Here is a 20,028-nt window from a genome sequence, read left to right as displayed (position 1 = left end):
GGAAGCCGGCTGTTGTCGCTCCATTCACAAAAGGGCCTCCAGGGCTTTGGCGCTGGGGAGCGGGGGGCAGGTGAGAGCCCCACTAGGCTGCTCTCCCGTCCTCTGACCTCCCTCAAGTAGAGTCATGGAAGACAACTGTCCAGCCCCGCAGGCCTCTCCAAGGCTGCCCCATGCAGGGGGAGGCCCATCACAGAGGTGGAGACGACAGATGGCCACCCAAGTATGGAAGGGACTCCTGTCAGCAGGACGCCTCAAGGGCGGGGCTGGTAATGGACCCTGCTGTTTGCCTTGTGTCGTCTCCGACCTGAACTAATCCTCTGTCCACCTCCTTCGTCCTGACGGGGTGCTTAGCTGACCAACAGAGATGACAGCAAGATTACTGGGCCTGGTGGGGTTAGAACGCAGCCCAGCCTCCACTTCGGAATGTCAAGTTCAATGGTTCCTTTCCTGCAGATTTCTTTCCCTCGCTCAGACCTTGAGGCCAGCAGACCTCGACCGTGAGTGCTCAGCCCACAGCACAGCAGGGACCAGCACTCGGGGGCCTCTAGCTGGAGGGGAGGCCAATGGCCTCTGCAGAAGCCTGTCCCACATCACTCTCGGTGGGATGCTCTCCATACAACTTCGGACCTGGGAACATTCGCAATAACAGTCCAGGGATTAAGTTGCAGTTCTGTTGACGGATTGGTTGGGAGGGACGTCTAAATGCTCTGAAAGTAGATGCAAAAATCTTAATCTGTGCATTTTTCTTGGGAAAGGCCTTCCAAGGCCTTTCATGAGAGACTTAAAGTGCTTCACAACCCTAAAAAGGTCAGAACCATGGATTTGGTAAAACCCTTACTCTTTCCCCTTTTAAAAGTCATCCCTGGCACACGCTCTACAGAGGCTGTCCAGTGGACTCCCGGGATATCTCTGTGTGGAGAAGAGAGCAGGGGGACACACAGGGAGCTGATTTTTCTATGCTTCTCAGCACAAAAATCACTGAGATGAACTTGATCAGAATTTCTGTTTGGGACGGAAGATCCAGCGTGTCAGAGCTCAGAAGCCACAGAGCCCTGAGGGCCCAGGGTGAGGGTGGGTCAGGACAGCTGCAACCCTGCCAGGCCTCGTGGACTCCGGTCCTTCTGGTCTGGGCTTATGCAGCTCCCGCCTTGCTCATATCCCCCCGCCAGGTCATGTCCCCCAGGGTGGGACTGCTTTGAGGCTACTCCATTCTCTGCCTTTTTAGCTACCTAGCCTCTTTGCTATTCCAGCCACTACCCCGTTACACAAGAGAATGAACTAGGGCCTAGATGAGGAAAAGCAACTTGCCCAGGCTCAAACAGAGGCAGGTGAGAACCAGAACCCGTGACACTCGGGCACTAGCCTGGTGCTTTTCCCATGGCCCCACGTGGCCCTGAGCTCATCAGCCGAATACCCGATGCAACGACGTGACAAGCCAGCCTCCCGCACAGAGGTGTAGAGCCGTGCTCTTGCTTGGTGATCATACATCACTTGGAAGCTGCCTTGCAGTGGATTATTGGGGCGCCTGAGGAAATACTGGCTTGAATGGAGATGCATACCATACCCGCCGCCACAACCTTCTCCCAGTCGGGAATGTGAGACTGAACCGAACCTCGGGCTGAAAGTGATCCTGAGCCCTGGCCCTGTGCCACCTCCCTATTGGGTTCACAGCAGTGCCTGCCAGGCCCACTGGGACTCCTGGCCCCTCTGCCTCATCATGCAAAGCCAGCTCTGGCCTCTCACGGGTTGTGGAATTGTCCCCTGGGTCCTACTCCGCCCAGCATGAGGAGGAGCCAGGTGACTAGGTGGGGCGGGAAGAATTAGCCCAAGGCAGGCAATGCAGGCAGAGAGCAGGAAGAGCACTGGTCTCCTTTATTGATCATCCGCGGGGGCCTCTCGGCGCTCACCAGGCAGCTGGAGGAGAAGCAAGCGGGCAGCAGGTGGGGGCAGGGAGACGCCCGCCCTCATTTCCAGTCCTTGAAGAATTGCTTGAAGATGGGACTCTCGCGGCCCTGGGGCAGAATCTCCACCTGTGGGATGAGCAGGGGAGGAGTCTGGCTCACCAGGTTGCCACCTCTGCCTCTGCCAGGGAGGGCCGGAGCCAGGGAGGAGGGTGCTGGGCACCAGGCCCGAGTCCATATGCCATCCAGGCCAGGGATGCTCCTCCAGATAAGCCAAGAGACGAGAAAGATTACAGGGACGCGGGCTGAGAAAACAGATTGCTTCAAGGACTCAGGTGCAGTTTCACAGATGCACCAATTATACATGAGCCTTATCAGCTCCCCTCAGGATGACCTGTGGTGTCGCCGTGTGCTGGGATGAGAAGGGGCAGAACCAGCTAGGGACCTCGGCCCAGAGGAGGTGCACAAGCTGCCCAGAGGCGCACCTGACTTGCTGGGCTCCCAGGGGAGCACTGCCCAAACATCCTCTTAGAAAATACCATGTATTGTAAAACTTGGAAGGATTGAGAAGGGCTTTCCCACTGGGTGGGTCTGGGAGGGAGGCCTGACTGCTTCTGACTGTGCCCCAGGCTTTCCCGCCCTTCTTGTCCAGTCTGAGAGGCAGGAGGCCAGGGAGGAGCCCGAGGGGGGAGGGCGCTGGGGGGAAGGGAGGCTCCGCACCTGAGTGTTTGGGGCATACCGCATGCGGGCGATGAAGTCCTCAGCCACTTGCAGGGCCGCCTGCCGTTCCTTCTCGTTAGCTTTGCGCCCTGGATCATAGGGAGGAGACTTTAAAAATTTTTTTTATTTCTTGGCCGCTCCGCGAGGCTTGCAGGATCTTACTAGGGCCCCCAGCAGTGAAAGCCCAGAATCCTAACCACTGGACCGCCAGTGAATTCCCAGGAGGAGATTTTGTAAAAGAGAAGGTACCCTCTCTAGCCCACATCCCACTTCTCTCGAGGAGACTTAAGGGGGTTCAGAGAATAGCTGGCTCCTTTTAAAATAAATGGACCAGGAGGCACTAAGAACACTCAGGGGGCTCTTTGGAGGTGGGAGGTTAGCGCCTCCCAACCTGGCAGCTCCAGATGAAAACTGCCCTCTGCCCGCTCCAATCGTCAAAGCCCTCTGCTCGGGCCAGGGCCCCAGGGATATTCAGGGAGAACTAATGTCTCCCTGGCATCAGACTCTCAGGCCCCTCTCTCCCACTCCAGGGCCCCTCGCCTTTTGAGTCTGTCAACTGCACTGTTATCAACTGTTTTTTTGCAAAATGAAATTGGACGAAAAAAAGGATGTGATTGACTGTGATCTGACTCCCACAAAGCCAGATGCCAACATCGGCCTAATAGTTATGCCAACTAAGAGCCGATAAAAAGGGAGAGCAGCGTCCTCCCTTCCTGCCTGCAGGCAGTCCCTTTAACCAAACTGCGCTCCAGCTGGAGGCGCTTTTCCTAGGAAACAATGTTGTGAACTGTGGTTGGCTCTCCAGCCAGGCTATGAAAATCTAGTTCGCGACAACGTGTCTGAAATTAATGTGCTGTATCCTTCCTTTGTGATTACAAAATACTCCTCTTCCTGGCTCCCAAGTTTCCTGCTTCTCCACTGGTTTCTTGGTTCTTTTTTTTTTTTTTAATATGCATTTATTTGGCTACGCCAGATATCTTCGTTGCCACGTGCAGGCTCTGTAGTTGCAGCGTGTGGGATCTAGTTCCCTGACCAGGGAGCGAACCTGGGTCCCCTGCATTGGGAGCGTGGAGTCTTAGGCCGTGGACCACCAGGGAAGTCCCGGTGTCTTGGTTCTTTGCTTGGGGTTAAATACACTTCCGTGGGCATCTGGGAGCACCACGTCCACCCCATTGGTTCTGTGGGAAGGTACCCAGAGGCAGGAGGGAAAAGGCAGCCCCAGAAGCACAATGCTCCCCCACCCAACCGCCTTACTTCTTAGAAAGCTGCCCTGCTGCTTGCCACTCCTGGCCCTTCCCTGAGGCAGGAGTGTTACTGCCTAGTAGCTGCCAAGTTAGAACACCTAACATTTCTCCATCCTCCTGGCTGGGAATTTCTCTTGGCCTTGGTTGACCCCACAAATATTTTATTGAGCACATGCTATCTCGTCAGGACACTAGAGACCATATGGTTCCTGCTTTCAAGAGGTTTATAATCTGGGCAGGGAGGTGAGACACGTTCAAGAAAAGACAAGCACAGAGAAATAAGGAGGCTCCCGGTACCGCTCAGAGACTCAGAGCTTTGTTGCATTTTCAGAGTTGGATCTAGCAAACAGGCTTCCGCACAACAGTGTTTCATTCCCAGCCAACCCAATCTCTTGGAAAAACAAGTTTTACCAGTTCGCTACCCACTGCATAAGGTGGGATTTCATATCTAAGATCGATCTCTCACACCCCAAGGCAGAATGGCAGGATCAGGGGTCCCAGCGGCCAAAGGCCCAGGAGAGCTCTGTGACAGTGGCCCTAACACGCAGGCCCTGGGCCAGCAGCAAGGCCTGGGAACTGGTTAGATGTGCAGATTCTCAGGCTCTGGTCCAGACCTCGTGAATCAGAATCTCAGGGGTGGGGTCCAGCTATGGGTGTTAACAGGCCCTCGGGTGATTCGGAGGCAGACTAAAGGTGCAGAGCCCTTGCCTGGAATTAACGGGCTGGGCACAGGAAACCCTGAGAAAACCCACAGCCGCGGAGGCTCCCTGAGTCAGCCGTCTCTGGGTCGGCCGAGCCCTCCCGCGGGAAGCCTTGCCGGGTCAGAGTGGCTGCAGGGGTCTCAGGCTGGGGTGCAGAAGCCACACGTACCCTTCCAGATGTAGATCTTGCTGCAGAGCCCGTTGTCCAGCACAAAGCAGTCGTCGGGTATCAGCATCTCGGGGGCAAAGGGGCTGGAGTCGGCCACCTTGGTCAGGCTCATCTGTCCAGTGGCATCAGAGACCTGGGGGAGGATGGGCAGTGCCGTGTCACCCTCCTCCCTGCAGCACAAAGCCCTAATCTCCACCAAGGAGCAGCTGCCTCTCCAGCTGCGGCACCTCCCACCGCCCCAGGCCAAGCAGCAGACCGGAGGTGGAGGGAGCACGACAGGCAAATCCTGGGCGACCCCCAGCCCTACTTCAGGCTCAATCACCGCCTCACAGAGCCCCAGAATCCATGGAAATTAAGTAGACTCCAAATTAATGAGTGAAGGTAAAGAATCCCACAAAGTAAAGCTCAGCGTGGGCTTGTTTCAAACCTTCTCCAAGAATGGGCCGGAAGCGAAGTGGCATTCATCTCCTCCAACATCCGTTCACTTCCCATCCTACCCTCACTCCAAGCCCTGGAAAAACCACCCTGGTGGCCGGCCCAACCTCCCACTGCTTTCTCCTCTCCTTTCAGCCCCACAAGCACCACGCTCGTACCCCGCCTGGTCCTAGGGCAGGCCTGGGGCGCCCACCTTATACAGAGCCGCAGCCTGGGCGTTTGTCCGGTCAGCTGTGAGGTCTTCCTCAGGGTCGCCCTCCTTCAGAGCGGGCTTGGGGCCCAGGACCTGCAGGGGTCAGGGCGGGCCACGTTTCCAGGGATTCCTGGGCACTCAGCCTGGACCTTCCCAGCCCATCACACCCAGGGCCACCGCCCCAGTGGGACAAACTCTGTCTGCACAAGGGCGCCGGGCACAGGTGGGGAGGGCTAGGTCCTCCTGCCCGGCCACCAGCCCCTCCGTCCCGAGGGGTACTTGACTCTGAATCCCACCAAGGCACCCGATGAGTTAGCCAAGCCCTGAGCAGCACCGCAGATGCCCTCACAGCCCTCCACCCGTCGCCCTCGTGCCCCCAGCTGATCACTGCCTCTCTCAGGGGCTTCCAAGCAGAGCTACCCTCCCCACAGCTCTCCACCTGGATCATGTCGGCAGGCTCCTCCCCATCGGTGACAATCTCCACCCGGGCCTTGCCCTGGCGCTCGCTGTCCCGAATGGCCAGCGCCAGGTCCCGCGCCTTGTTTCGCTCCAGGATGTTGGACTTTGCACCACACCAGGTGAAGATGTTCTGGAGGGAGGTGGGGAGGCGCGGGTTAGAGCCGACGGCCTGCATCCTGCCCTTCACAGGGTCCGCAGAACTGCCCTCTGAGGCAAGACGATCGAAGACAATCAAGAAGGCAGAGGGGAACCAAGGCCTCTCTGGGGACGGGAATGACAGTCTTTCGCAAGAGTGATTCTCTGCCCCGCATCCCCATCCTTCTCCACATTACTTGTGTCATATATTGAAACATCTTTATCTTGTTTATAATCTATCTTCCCTGACTAGAAAGTGAGCCTCCTTAGGGCATGAGTGTTCTGTTTTGTTTGGCTTGGCTTGGCCCACTGCTGTAGGCCCAGTGCCAAAACAGAAATGGGCACGTCGCTAGGCCCAGAATACATAGTTATTGAATGAATGAATGGGTGAATGACATCCCTGGGCCCAGTATCTCACACACCTCTGCACCCCCGCCGGGCACGGCCCTCATCAGCCCTCCTGAGCGGGTCCCCTGCCTCCATCTCACTACTTCCAGTCTTCCTTCCAAACAGCATCTGGGTTGCTCTTCCTGCCCCAAATCTTTAGCACGACAGATGCGGTCCAGACCCTCAGAGAATCAATCTCCTCCTGCCCTGGATCTCAGCTCCTTAGCCATTTCCACTCCCACCGCTCCTGTTCCCACCCTGGGTCCCGGTCAGGCTACATCCTTCCCTGCTGTCGACATGCATGTCTGCACCCTCATCTGTCTCAGTGCCTCGGCTTACCCATCATCTTCACCTGGAACGGCATTTCCCCTCCGTGAGGGTCCAGTCAAATGGTGCCTCCCTGGGACAGTGGCGTGGGCTTGGGTTAGAAAGGCCTCTCCCTGGCCCCAGCTCCCCCAGCACAGGCCACTGCCCCTAAGAGGGCCCTCATCACCTCCTGCCGTGGGTTACAGCCAGCGACAGGCCCGTCTTGGCTGCCTGCCCTGGGTGAGCAATTTGTGGTCCCCGTGCTGGCTCAGAGCAGGCACATAGATTCACGGAGGCAAGGGATAAGTGAAGTGATTAACGCATGGGCTGGGAGGCGGCTTAACTCGGAGCTACAAAGGCTCCAGGAGAAGGAGAGAGTAGGCGCCAGTGTTAGAGGCAATGGCCAGACAGCAGAGGGAGGTTTCTGTCCTAAGAAATACAGGGATGTCTTGTAATGGCTGCAGCGACCCCACTTGGAATGGGTTTATAGCTTCTCAGCCCCTCTCCCTTTGCCCTGGCCTCCTGGTCCCTGACCTTTTAAAACACAATGCCAGGGCTTCCCTGGTGGTGCAGTGGTTGAGAATCTGCCTGCTAATGCAGGGGACACGGGTTCGAGCCCTGGTCTGGGAAGATCCCACATGCCGCGGAGCAGCTGGGCCCGTGAGCCACAACTACTGAGCCTGCGCGTCTGGAGCCTGTGCTCCACAACGAGAGAGGCCGCGATAGTGAGAGGCCCGCGCACCGCGATGAAGAGTGCCCCCCGCTTGCCGCAACTAGAGAAAGCCCGTGCACAGAAACGAAGACCCAACATAGCAATCAATCAATTAAAAAAAAAAAAAAAAAAAGACTCCTCATTAAAAAAAAAAAACAAAAAACACAATGCCAGGGAGTTCCCTGGCAGTCCAGTGGTTAGGACTCAGCGCTTTCACTGCTGTGGTCCCAGGTTCAATCCTGGTTGGGGAACTAAGATCCCAGAAGCCTCAAGACACGGCCAAAACACACACACACACACACACACACACACACACACACACACGGTGTCAACACAGGTGGGTGCTCAGTCAACCCTGCCTACCCACCTGGCCCAGGTCCAGGATGAAGCAGTCCCCTGTGTTGAAGCTGTCCCAGCTCAGCGCCCGCTCGGTGGCACGGATATTCTTCTTGCCCTTCACCTGGTAGAGTTTCTTGATGGCAGCCGGGGTGGCCAATGGGGAGCTCTTGTGAAATGCTGACTCCACGCCGCCTTCCTACAGCCCAGATGGCCAGCCTGAATGGAGGCCCGAGCGCTCCACACCCCATCCCACTGGGAGGCAGGCAGAAAGGTGGGGAGGACCCAGCCCCGTGTGGGCCTGCGACTTTTGCAGGGTAAGGACCAGCTGGAAGGGGTCCCGACTCTGACGGCAGCCGCGGGTTGGGGTACGGGAGGTGGGCTCTGACCTGGTACTTAAGGCCACGTGGGAAGTAGCTCATGAAGAGGTCGGACTCATTGCCCTGTACTTCTCGGTGCTGCACAGGCCGCTCCCCAAGCAGGGTGTTGAGGTGCACGGCCAGCACGGCGCAGGCCCCCTGCTCATCCCGGGACGACTGCTGGCCTGGGGCGAGTGGGAGGTGGCAGGGCACGGCCCGTGAGATCCTTGCCAGCCCCGACCCCTGCCCGGGCCAGTCCCCCCACCAGTCCTCCCAGCCCCTTTACTTACCTATCCACAGGTGCAGATCGGAGAGCTCTTCCGGGCCATTGTGCAGCACTAGGTAGGAGTCTCCCGAGAAGAAGATGCCCTGGTTCTCAGGGGCCACGGGCACCGGCTTCAGCTTCTCCACCCGCCATAAGTGCAGGCCGGGATCCTGCACCGAGGCTGGGAACGGAGAGCCACTGCGGGAGGGGGGAGGGTTGGTGGTGGCCGGGGCCCACAAGTGGTGGAGGAGACAAGCAGAGAGACCTGGGCAGGCCTGGGGACTGTGGTGTGGGGATGAGGAGGGGCAGCCCTTGGAAGAGAAGAGGGGAGGGGTGAAGGGAACGGGGTGCATAGCCTACCTCTGGGGAATGGGTGAGTACATGCTGTCTCCGGATCTGGAAAGACACAAGAAGCCATGCTTATTACAAATGTCATGACAACCAGCCTTCACACTGGTCTGGGGAGGTCCTTCCGGGTGGCCAAGTGCTTTCATACTCAACTAATTCATCTCCAAGAGCTCAAGAGGAGATTATCCCTGGCTCCATTATGCAGGCAAAGAAACTCAGGCTCAGAGAGTCTAAGTCCCAAATCACACAGTGACTAGTGAAAACGACTAGGAGTCTCTGGCCCTGGGCCGGTGTCTTCCCCTTGCTGTGACCTCTTCTGCTTCCAGACTCCTAACTCTGGGCATTGCATGAGGCTGGGATACATCTCTCTAAGCAATAACTGCTTATATTTGAAAAGTCTAAAGTCAATGACTTAAAATCAATAAACCAAAAACCAAAACAACAGAGAAAATCAATGAAGCTGGTTTTTGGACAAATCAATAAAATTGATGACCCTTTAGACAAACTGATTAAGAAAAGACTCAAATTTCCAGTATCGAAACAAAAGAGATGACCACCACTATAGATTCTACAAGTATTAAAAGGATAAAGAGAATATTACAAACTTTATGCCAATACATTTAACAACTTACACGAAATGGGCAAAGTGCTTGAAGAACACAAATTATGCAAGTTCACTCAAGAAGAAATAGATTACCTGAAGAGTTCTAATATCTATTAAAGAAATTGAAATTGTACTTAAAAACTCCCCCGTCCCAAAAAAATTCCAAGTCCAGATAAATTCTACCAAAAACTTAAGGAAGGGGCTTCCCTGGTGATGCAGTGGTTGAGAATCCGCCTGCCAATGCAGGGGACACGGGTTCGAGCCCTGGTCTGGGAAGATCCCACATGCCGCGGAGCAACTGGGCCCGTGAGCCACAACTACTGAGCCTGCGCGTCTGGAGCCTGTGCTCCGCAACAAGAGAGGCCGCAATAGTGAGAGGCCCGCGCACCGCGATGAAGGGTGGCCCCCGTTCGCCACAACTAGAGAAAGCCCTCGCACAGAAACGAAGACCCAACACAGCCAAAAATAAAATTAATTAATTAATTAATTTAAAAAAAAACTTAAGGAAGGCATAATACCAATTCTACACAAACTCTTCTAGAAAACAAGAGAGCACTTCCCAACTCATCCCATGCTGCCACCATTCTCCTGATATAACAAAACCAGATAAATACATTATAGAAAAGAAAATTAGACCAAGATCCCTCATGAACACAGGAAAAAAATATTAACAAAATTTTAGCATATGGAGTTCAGAAATATATAAAAAGATAAAACATCATGACTAAATAGGGTTTACTCCAGGAATGCAAAGTTGGTTTAACATATGAAAATCAATGTAATCCACCCTATTAACAAGCCATATAAACAAACAGAAAATCATCTCAATAGATACAGAAAAATTATTTAGAAAAATTCGATATCCATTTTTGATTAAAAAAAAAAGCTTTTAGCAAACTAGGAATAGAAGGGAACTTCCTTAACCTGATAAAAGGCATCTACCAAAAGCAAACAAAAAAATCTCAGAAAAACAAAAAAACCTACAGCTAACATTAGACTTAGTGCCTTCTCTAATACTTAACTCCCTCCCTAGGGAATTTCCCCCATTCCCAGGCATCAGCTATCACTTTTTTTTTTTTAATTAATTTGTACTGGCATATAGTTGCTTTATAATGTTGTGTTAGTAACTACTGTACAGCAAAGTGAATCAGCTATTCGTATACATATATCCCCTCTTTCTTGGATTTCCTTCCCATTTACGTTACCACAGAGCATTGAGTAGAGTTCCCTGTGCTATACAGTAGGTTCTCATTAGTTATCTATTTTATACATAGTATCAATAGTGTATATATGTCAATCCCAATCTCCCAATTCATCCCACCCCCCCCCCCTTCCCCCTTGGTGTCCATATGTTTGTTCTCTACGTCTGTGTCTCAGGTATCACTTCTGGTACGCCCAGCTCCCCTCAAATGCCAGGATGATGAATATCATCTTTATTCTGTAGGTCAGTAAGAGCAACCTTTTTTGGACAAAAGTTATTTAGGGAAAAAAAAAGTGCCAAAGGCAAGCATTTTAAAAAAATACTATCGTTTAAAAAATTTCACAAGTGTAGTAGCTGTAGCTTCACTCACTCTCTTTCCTGTGTTCCCATGACTAGAGGGTTTCTTTCTTTGGCTGAAAATGCAGAGCCCACACCAGCAAGCACTGCCACCTAGTTCATGCTATGCAGCTAACAGGGAGCCCCAGCGGTGCAAGGGAAGGACCTGGGGAACTTCAAGGTTAAAAGGCACCATGAGGAGACTCTTGGGGGCTGGGGAAGCAGGAAGGGCAAAGGGCAATCTTTGGGGGATGGTCGGGAGAGCAGAGGATGTTGAGTCTGAGTACCAAACAGAGGGGGAAATAGGAGCAGTGGCCATGGGTGTAAAATACCAGGTGAAAATGACTTTCCTTTTCCTTCCTAACTTAAAACATAGCTGAAGGCATTTTTCGGAACCACACTTCCCCAAGGTAGAGGGGAGGCAGTGAGGGGGAGGTTTGGGGGAGGGAACCTTTAACGGTTCTCCATCCCACAGAGGGTCACATGCTGTGCCCACATCCCTTGTAACGGACAGCTCAGCCTGCGACTCAGGCCCGAAGTGGTGAGGTGGCCACCCCCGAGACCGAGCCGGTGGGGAGAGTTCGTGGACAGAGATGGCGTGAACAAGTGGGCCAACTGTGAGCTGTCTATTTTTTTTTTTTTTTGGCCGTGTCACACGGCATGCAGGACCTGAGTTACCCATCCACCGATCGAACCCGCACCCCGGCAGTGGTAGCGCGGCATCCTAACCACTGGACTGCCAGGGGATTCCCATAATTTTTTGTTCTGTGTCCTGACCTGAGAGCTCAGGACATAACTCAAAAGCAGGCAGCCCACTTGTGGGGCTACAGGCCTCCGAGAACCACTGCAGTGTTTTGGTGAGGGGGGTTGGCTGCCTGGCCCTCATCACTTTGGCTTTCCAGCCCGGCCGCCGGTTAGAATTACCTTGGGATCTTATAAAAACATCGAGGCCCAGGCCTGAAGATTTTGATTCCACGGATCTGGAGTGAGGATGGGCATCTGCATCTTGAACTATGTTCTAGGTGGTTCTTATGCTGCCAGTTAACTCTGTCCAGAACAGCATCTCATACCTGCCTGCACATCAGAGTCACCTGGGGGCTTTTAAAAAATCCCAATGCCAAGGCCAGTTAAAACCAGACTCTCGGGACTTCCCTGGTGGTGCAGTGGTTAAGAATCCGCCTGCCAATGCAGGGGACACAGGTTTGAGCCCTGGTCCGGGAAGATCCCACATGCCGTGGAGAAACTAAGCCCGTGTGCCACAACTACTGAGCCCGCGTGCCACAACTATTGAAGCCTGTGTGCCTAGAGCCCATGCTCCGCAACAAGAGAAGCCACTGCAGTGAGAAGCCCACGCAACGCAGCAAAGAGCGGCCCCCGCTCGCCGCAACTAGAGAAAAGCCCGCACGCAGCAACGAAGACCCAACGCAGCCAAAAATAAATAAATAAATAAAATTGATTCTTTAAAAATAAAAACCAGACTCTCCAGGGTGGAGCCCGGATGTCAGTGTTGGAGAAGTTCCAGAGGACTCTAAAGCTGCCCGCCAGCCTCCTGCTCACAGCTCTCCCCCACAAGCGCCCACTGCCATCGGCCTGTCACTCCCCGCCCTCCAGCTCCTCTGCCCAAGCCCACAGCTCCTCAGCTTCCTCAGTGTGAACCTCCACCTCACGTCCATCCAAGCCCCACCACCCCTCCGGGCCCATTTCAAGCCGCAGCCATCTGAAGAGGCTTCTAGGACAGTGGGTGGCCTCGGCCTTCTCTGGGAGTTCTCCCAGCCCTCTCACCTAGGAGCACACCCTTCATTTCCTGCTTACAGGCTGTCTTGGAGCATGACCTGACAGCTCAACCAGAGCAGGGACATGCCCGGTACTCCTGCATTCCTTAAGCAGCCCACAACAGGGTCTATTCAATTCCATTCAGGGTCTATACTGGGAGCTTGGCACTGGGCAAAATGAGGGTGGAGGGACACAGAAATAAAGAACAACCCATGCGAGTCTCAAGGTCTAGCTGATGGGGGTGGTGAAGCAGGAAGCCATCATATGCAAGGGACCCTATGTGGGGAATGTCACAGAATCACAGATGTTGGCATTAGAAGGAGCCTTAATACTTAGTTAATCCTACTCCACATCTGCCTCCTAACATGCACCTAAACACGCACAGTGCAGAAATCCCTACATCCCTCACCATCCTCTTCTCGAACACTTCCAGTGATGGGGAACTCACCACCTCAAAAGGCAGCTGCTTCTGTACCTCTTATGTTAAAGCCTTTACTTTTTCCCACTCTGCCACAGTGTGCTGCGTTATGGGCCTGGCCATCTCCCCCACTAGACTATAAAGGCCTTTTGAGGAGGAGCCATATTTTGCCTCTTTGGATCGAGCTGGAACCTCACACTGTGCCTGGCACCCTGCAGGCACTCAGAGAATGTATTTGATTAACTGGACTTTCTCCAGTTATTAGACCAGATGGAGCCTAAGAGGTAGCACAGGAGGGCTTCCCTGGTGGCGCAGTGGTTAAGAATCCGCCTGCCAATGCAGGGGATACGGGTTCGAGCCCTGGTCTGGGAGGATCCCACATGCCGCGGAGCCACTAAGCCCATGCACCACAACGACTGAGCCTGAGCTCTAGAGCCTGCGAGCCACAACTACTGAGCCTGCGAGCCACAACTACTGAGCCTGCGAGCCACAACTACTGAGCCCACGTGCCACAACTACTGAAGCCTGCGCGCCTAGAGCCCGTGCTCCACAACAAGAGAAGCCACTGCAATGAGAAGCCCGCGCACTGCAACGAAGAGTAGCCCCTGCTCGCCGCAGCTAGAGAAACCCCGCACGCAGCAACGAAGATCCAACGCAGCCAAAAAAATAATAAATATAAATAAATTAAAAAAAAAAAAAAGAGATAGCACAGGAAATCAACAGGCAGGAGCAGCCCTGGTGGCAGAAAGCAGAGGCCAGGGGTAGGGGCAGGATGTTTGCCCTGCTGGCTGTCCCAAGGTCCCGACTCAGGAAGGAGGCGGCCTCTGAGGACACGCTGTGAAGTGGGGGGTCAGTTACGCAGACCTTTGCGGCAGTGCTTGCCAGCTGTCAGAATGACAGGTCCTCCCCGCTATCTGTGCCCTCCTCAGATCCCGAGTCCACTGATGCCCAACAGGTCCCTTCACCGCACAGTCCCGGTTTGCCCTTAGGTGTGAAATGCAACAGCCCCTACCCTCCTCCCCTAGAAAGAGTAAGGGGCGAGTGTCAGCACTAGAAATGACACCAGCTCCTCCCAGCCTGCACCCTGGACATCTGCAGGAGCTGCTGGGCCCAGAGGCCTCACCTGGAAACTCCTCGGCCAGTGCTCTCTCTCTTGACACCAAGCAGGACTCCTACCCTTTCCTGGCTCCACCTTCGCCTCCCTCACCCACCCCCACCCTACCCCAGGCAGCTGGCTGGACCGTGGGCTGGGGTCTTCTTGAATTTGCAAAATAATGGACCGTGCCACCAGTGGTTAAGACTCCACGCTTCCACTGCACGGGGCACGGCTTCGATCCTGGTCAGAAAAAAAAATGGACCGTGCCACACAGTTTAAATTCAAATGCGAGGCCTGCCCACCTGCCCCCAGCCATTCCAGCCCACCTATCTACCATCACGCCACCATCCCGTCTTAGGAACAAGTGTCCTCAAATCTGAATGCACCTCCGGGCTGTCTGAGGGCCTTCAGGTGTCCGGTCACTCAGTGTGGTGGCCTCTGTCAGGAGGTTGGGCACCACTTCTCCACAAGCCAGGACAAGCCCCGGCCCAGGAGTTCCTTATCCATATGGTGAGCCCAATCCACCTGTTGCCCAGGCAGTTGAGGCTCCAGTGACTGGAAAGGACAGCAGGTGGGGCATACCAGTCCTGGACAAAGCGGCTTCCAGAAACATGAGCCTCTGTTTCTGCCCTCGCCTGCCCACCTAAGAGGGTCCCGGCCAGCCCATCCCACGGCGATCCTCCCTCAGCCTCCCTCCACTTTCACCTCTCCGTGCAGCTCTGCTTCCTCCCACTTCTGCTTTTCAGGCTCTGCTTCCTTCCAGCCAGCCCCACCCCCCACCCCACCCCCGACCCCCGCGGCCTCTCCCTTCCCTCTGCTATCTCCTGATATTCCCACCCATCGGCCCCACCCCTGGGATCCTTCCCCAGCTGGTGCTGAGGGAAAGGGTAGACTGTGCTGGGCGGGCAGGCAGTCCCCGATGGAGGAGATCGACATTGGGGGCTGGCAGGGAGTGCGGCCAGGCTGGCTCCTCAGAGACCCCCATAGGGAGGTGGAGGCCCACGCCAGCTCGGAGCCCCGTCACAGTGGCCTCCGCCGGCTGCAAGCCAGGGCTGGCAGCTCTGAGTCTGGGACCTGCGAGGGAAACCACAGGAAAGCCAAGACTGCCTATGTTCCCCACTCACCAGCCTGAGGCAGGCACGTCTGCCTGGCCCCAGCCTCTGCTGGGTTAGTCACATTTCCTGGGTGGGGTCACTGGCTCTGCACCACTTTTTCCTCCTTCTCGACTTGCCTTTCTCCTTGCCTGAATGCATACATTTGATTTTTTTGTTGCTGTTGTTAAAGCTCAGTTCCCAGGGAGTGGCTGAGGCCGGGAAAACATTCTTTGCTGTGTCCTGCATGCTGTATGCCTCTCAGATCTACCCTTGCTCAGCTTCTCATTCACCAGATGTTGACTGCCACACAGTCTCGGCCCAGGGTGCTCTGAGGGACAGCAATAAAAATAAGCATGGTTCTGGCTCAACCCAGGGGCCATCTTGCCTCCATCACATCGAAAGGCCCTGGAGCTAGACTGGTCCAACTCGCTTGTCCGCTTTCCAGAGGAGGATACGAAGGCCCTGAGAGCACAAGTGACTTGCCTGTGATCACACAGGGAGCAGGAGACAGAGCAAGGGAAGCTTCCACGCCCTCCTGAATCCGTGCAAGAGGAGGCAGCGGAGTCCAGAACTCTGGCCCACCTGTCCTGGACACAGGCCAGGCCTGACCCAGGGTTGATCAACAGGCTAGTTAAGAGATAAGGCTCAGCCTTCAGGGTCAGGCCCCACCCAGGGGGCAGCAGTGGAAGCGAATCAATGCATGTGTTAGAATTTCTGGACCAGAACAAGATAAGTTGAATGTCTTCTTCAAAGAACACAAACGCTAGCTGGCACCTGAGTGTCTCCATGGCCTTAAAAAGAGGGTCTTGTCCTCACGAGAGCCAGAGGCTGGGCAGATTAATGTGGTAGAATGCGAAGAGTTGGACAGTTTGGCTACTTACTGGCTCTGCTTCTTCCTGCAAGTGACTTAACTTCCTGGAGCCTCCCTGTGCCCTACCTGTAAAAGGGGCATGAAGACAAAAGTGAAGATTAAATGAAATGGTATAATTAATGAGCAAATTATAGACGCTCAATAAACCTAGATGGCTTTCTCTTGCCAACACAGAATTTACCATGGGACCCCAGCACCTCCAGAAGCAATGCCCCTTCCCTCTCCCTTCACGGTTTAGCAGAGGGATGGAAAGTTAAACCCCAGATCACCTCTCCTCGCCCTGCCCCCACCCGGCCCCAGCGAGGTTCGTCGACGCTGGTCTGCACTGGTGCAAAACCCGGGTGGCTCTAGGGCTCTGGACTCCGCAGGGCACAAGCAAGGGCACAAGGATGAATGGGAGTCACTGCTCTCTCTCCACACTGGACCCTCACCTGGCTAAAAAGGTGGCCCCATCACCACGAGGTGGGTGCGAGGTGGGTGCGGGGTGGGGGGGCGGGGAGACGTTTGCAAACAACAGCGAAACAAAAGAGCAGGTCAGTTAAAAGAGTCTAGGACTCTCTAGCGCCTTGGAACTCTAACAATAACTAACGTTATTAATCACATTATCTGGTAACCAGACTCTAAAAGTTGTTTTTTAACAGACTCATTTTTCCTCCCTCTCCGGTCTCCCCAGCAGGTATGCTCAATTTGTCCCAAATGGAGGAAAATAAAGCATTTCTTTAGCACTGACTCACCCCCTCCCGCCCCTCCTTACGGGAAACGAGGAGACCCGACTAGACACGTGGCTGCGCCCCTAGGAGAAGAAGGGGGAGCCGGGCGCGCAGAGGAGGGGGCCCGCGACCAGCTGAGCCCCTCCGACCCCTACAGGGGGAGCCCGGGCGCCGGGTGGTCAGACCCCAAGCGCTACTTGCCTGCCTGCGCCCTGCTGCCTTGCTCCGGCCACTGTCTCTGCCGCCCTCCCCTCCCTTCCCCTCCCCGCTCCCGCCCCCGACGTGACCGGCTAAAAGCCGCCCCGAGTGAATCAGAGGGAGGGGCCTGAGCTGGCTGGGGGCGCTGCTGAGCCCGCCCCTCGCAATAGTCGTCTCCTCCGCACCCCCCCCCCGCCCTTCCCCCCCACCCCCCAGCCATGGGGGAGACTCGGCTCTGAAACGAACCTAGAAGTGGGGCGGGTATTCCGGAAACTAACAACAGTACTCTGCGGAAAACTTGGTGAGAGCAAGGCAGTGTTCACAACCCACTCAACTGTTAGATTTTTGGCCTGGATTAAGCTGTAACAGCTACTCTCCCTTGAGTGCCTACTATGTACTCAGTGCTTTAAACGTGACCTCGTTCAGTCTTCACAACTATTTGTCATTATGCCGCTTAATAGATGAAGTCTCCCGGAGGCTCAGAGAGGGTAGGTAACTTGTCCAGGGTCACACTGCTAGTTCAGTAGCAGAACCAGGATTCTAGGCTGGTCTGGCCTCAAAGCCGGTGCTAGAACTGGAACTCCTCACCCTTCTCGTCTTTTTTTTTTTTTTTTTTTCTTTATTTAAAATTTTTTTTGGCTGCGTTGGGTCTTCGTTGCTGCACACCGGCTTTCTCTAGTTGTGGTAAGCAGTAGCTGTGGCGAGCAGGGGCTACTCTTCCTTGCGGTGCACATGCTTCTCATTGCAGTGGCTTCTCTTTGCGGAGCATGGGCTCTAGGCGCGTGGGCTTCACTAGTTGTGGCGCACGGGCTTAGTTGCTCCGTGGCATGTGGGATCTTCCCAGACCAGGGATCAAACCCATGTCCCCTGCATTGGCAGGCGGATTCTTACCCACTGCACCACCAAGGAAGTCCCACCCTTCTTGTCTTTATTCAGAGGAAAACAGGCCAGCCAGTGTTTGCGCCCAGAGGCTAGGCCTTCCGGAAGTGAGCAGGACAGCAAGTGGTCCACACTTCCATTTTTGCTTCTGAATGGAGAGAGCCCTGCACAGCAGGCAAACCCCGGCAAATGTCAGCTGACGAGAGGCATCAGGATTAGGACATGGCCCCTTGATGCAGTGGTAAGAGGACTTTTCCTTTCTTGGGAAGCAGCTTGGAAAATTCCAACCAGCATGACTTTCTCCAAGGCCCAGTGATGGGCCCTGGGGTAAGGGAAGGAATTCAAAGCCTGGTTCTACCCCTTTCCATCTGGGCAACAATGAGCGACTACACTCCATTCCTGAGTAATGCTTAGAAACCGCCCCACATGTCCACCCTCCTCTGACCAACTGGTCACTGACGCACTCAGCCTAAATATCCCTCCTCGAAATGTGCAGTAATCCCTGACTTCCTCCTTAGTCCTCCCTGGGTGCTCTGGGCATCAGGCCACTGAGCCATCTGAGTCTTCAGACTCCGTGGGAAAACTTTTCAGCCATACCCAGGGAGCAAAGATGGAATTATATCCATGGGCCACCTAGTCAACCCCTGGCCCGCTTCTGGACAGCTGAGACCCACCAAGACCCTACTAGGCATAGTGTATGCTATGCTATGCTAGGCAGAACATTTCCATTTTCTGCGTTTTTAAGGTAAAATTTACAGTGAAAATCACAAATCGTAAGTGTGCATTTGAATGAGTCTTCACATATGCAAACACTCATACAACCCACATCCCTAACCAAAATATAAAACACTTCTACCACCCCAGAAAGCTCCCTCACCACCCCTTTCTCTCATCTGCCATGTGTGCCTTCCCCATCACACTGTTAGCTCCTCCAGCCCAGGGACCGTATCAGGTCATCCTTGTGACCCCAGCACCCAGCAGAGCATTCAGCAGGTAAGAGACACTCCAAAAAAAAAATTTTTTTTTTTTTTAACTGAATTAACAGAGAGCAAAATCCTCAAATTCTAGCAATGCCCTAGCCTCTGTCACCTTGGGAAAGTCACTTAAACCTTCTGAACCACAGGTTCCTCACATGTGAAACAAGGACAATTACCCCAGCCCTCCTACCTTGAGGGATTGTGGGGGTCCAATGAGATGACCTATGGGAGCCTCTTTGAAAAGAATAAAGGCCTAGACACGTGCAGGCTGCCATTACCATTATTATTAATAAACTCCTACTTCTAAAACAAACATCTGGCTGAAATAAACCAGGAGAGGAAGGCATCGGAGACTGACTTCCAGGCTTTGGCTACTTGGGCTCTGGCCAAGGTCTGCAGCTGCCCAAGATGGCCAGCTTTCTGGTTCTGTGCCCATAGACCCAGGCTATGGACTGATTTCCGGGGCTAAGAATTTCCTGAAATTGCAAAGGATTCTCCCTAAGTGAGTTCCCAACCTGGCTTCTAACTACCCTGCCATATGGCCCTCTCTGAGCCTGTTTCCCATCTGTAAAATGCAGCACTAGACAGGAGTCCCTTCTGGCTCCTCTGACTCCAATCCAGAGGGGCAGATCAGGCTGAACTGTTGCATTTCCTCAGCCTGGGCGGGGCGGGGCGGTGGCGGGATGGCAGGGATCTGTTGCAATACCTGAAAATTCCAATATCACAGCTCCCCCAGAATATTCCTTTGAAGGCACTAACTCAGGATGCTGCTAGTCTTTTTTTTTTTTAATGAATTTATTTTATTTTATTTATTTTTGGCTCCATTGGGTCTTCGTAGCTGTGCGCAGGCTTTCTGTAGTTGCGGCGAGCAGGGGCTGCTCTTTGTTGCAGTGCGAGGGCTTCTTATTGCGGTGGCTTCTCTTGTTGCGGAGCACGGCTCTGGGTGCGCCGGGCTTCATTAGTCGTGGCTTGCGGGCTCAGTAGTTGTGGCTCGCGGGCTCTAGAGCATAGGCTCAGTAGTTGTGGCACACGGGCTTAGTCGCTCCGCGGCATGTGGGATCTTCCCAGACCAGGGCTCGAACCCGTGTCCCCTGCATTGGCAGGCAGATTCTTAACCACTGCTCCACCAGGAAAGCCCACTGCTAGGCTTTAAATTTGATCTGCAGTGAATTTTTCTAGATCATTTCAGCTTCTCTGAGGA

At 54.2% G+C, this 20,028-nt stretch overlaps 1 protein-coding gene across 4 annotated transcripts; it reads right to left on the bottom strand.

The window, feature by feature from the left end:
- Nucleotides 1-1,838: 1,838 nt before the first annotated feature.
- On the bottom strand, nucleotides 1,839-16,997 carry CAPG (capping actin protein, gelsolin like). Of its 4 annotated transcripts, none has more exons than XM_057558425.1 (10): nucleotides 16,975-16,997; nucleotides 8,683-8,718; nucleotides 8,348-8,520; nucleotides 8,088-8,242; nucleotides 7,730-7,897; nucleotides 5,803-5,952; nucleotides 5,364-5,456; nucleotides 4,736-4,868; nucleotides 2,622-2,710; nucleotides 1,839-2,030 (listed from the first exon to the last, which is right to left on the bottom strand). In XM_057558425.1, the coding sequence occupies exons 2-10, from the start codon at nucleotides 8,703-8,705 to the stop codon at nucleotides 1,965-1,967; spliced, it is 1,050 nt and encodes a 349-aa protein (XP_057414408.1). In that variant the 5' UTR covers nucleotides 8,706-8,718; nucleotides 16,975-16,997; the 3' UTR covers nucleotides 1,839-1,964. The 4 variants fall into 4 exon arrangements, with proteins under 4 accessions (XP_057414408.1, XP_007175422.1, XP_057414407.1 ...); XM_007175360.3 differs by lacking the exon at nucleotides 16,975-16,997 and adding an exon at nucleotides 16,074-16,142; XM_057558424.1 differs by lacking the exon at nucleotides 16,975-16,997 and adding an exon at nucleotides 15,223-15,318.
- Between the last annotated feature and the right edge of the window lie 3,031 nt (nucleotides 16,998-20,028).

Source organism: Balaenoptera acutorostrata, chromosome 12 (genome assembly GCF_949987535.1).
Source record: "Balaenoptera acutorostrata chromosome 12, mBalAcu1.1, whole genome shotgun sequence".
Lineage (NCBI taxonomy): Eukaryota > Metazoa > Chordata > Mammalia > Artiodactyla > Balaenopteridae > Balaenoptera > Balaenoptera acutorostrata.
The sequence above is the reverse complement of the archived record's forward strand: the minus strand, read 5'-3'. Positions and strand labels throughout refer to the sequence as shown.

What these genes read in the sequence shown, in the direction of transcription:
- CAPG (XM_057558425.1), bottom strand. Translation starts at nt 8,705, where the DNA reads ATGTACTCACCCATTCCCCAGAG. An exon ending in CACGTGGCCTTAAGTACCAG is followed by an intron (nt 7,898 to 8,087) that starts GTCAGAGCCCAC and finishes TCTGGGCTGTAG; the next exon opens with GAAGGCGGCGTGGAGTCAGC. An exon ending in CAAGATCTACATCTGGAAGG is followed by an intron (nt 2,711 to 4,735) that starts GTACGTGTGGCT and finishes CCTATGATCCAG; the next exon opens with GGCGCAAAGCTAACGAGAAG.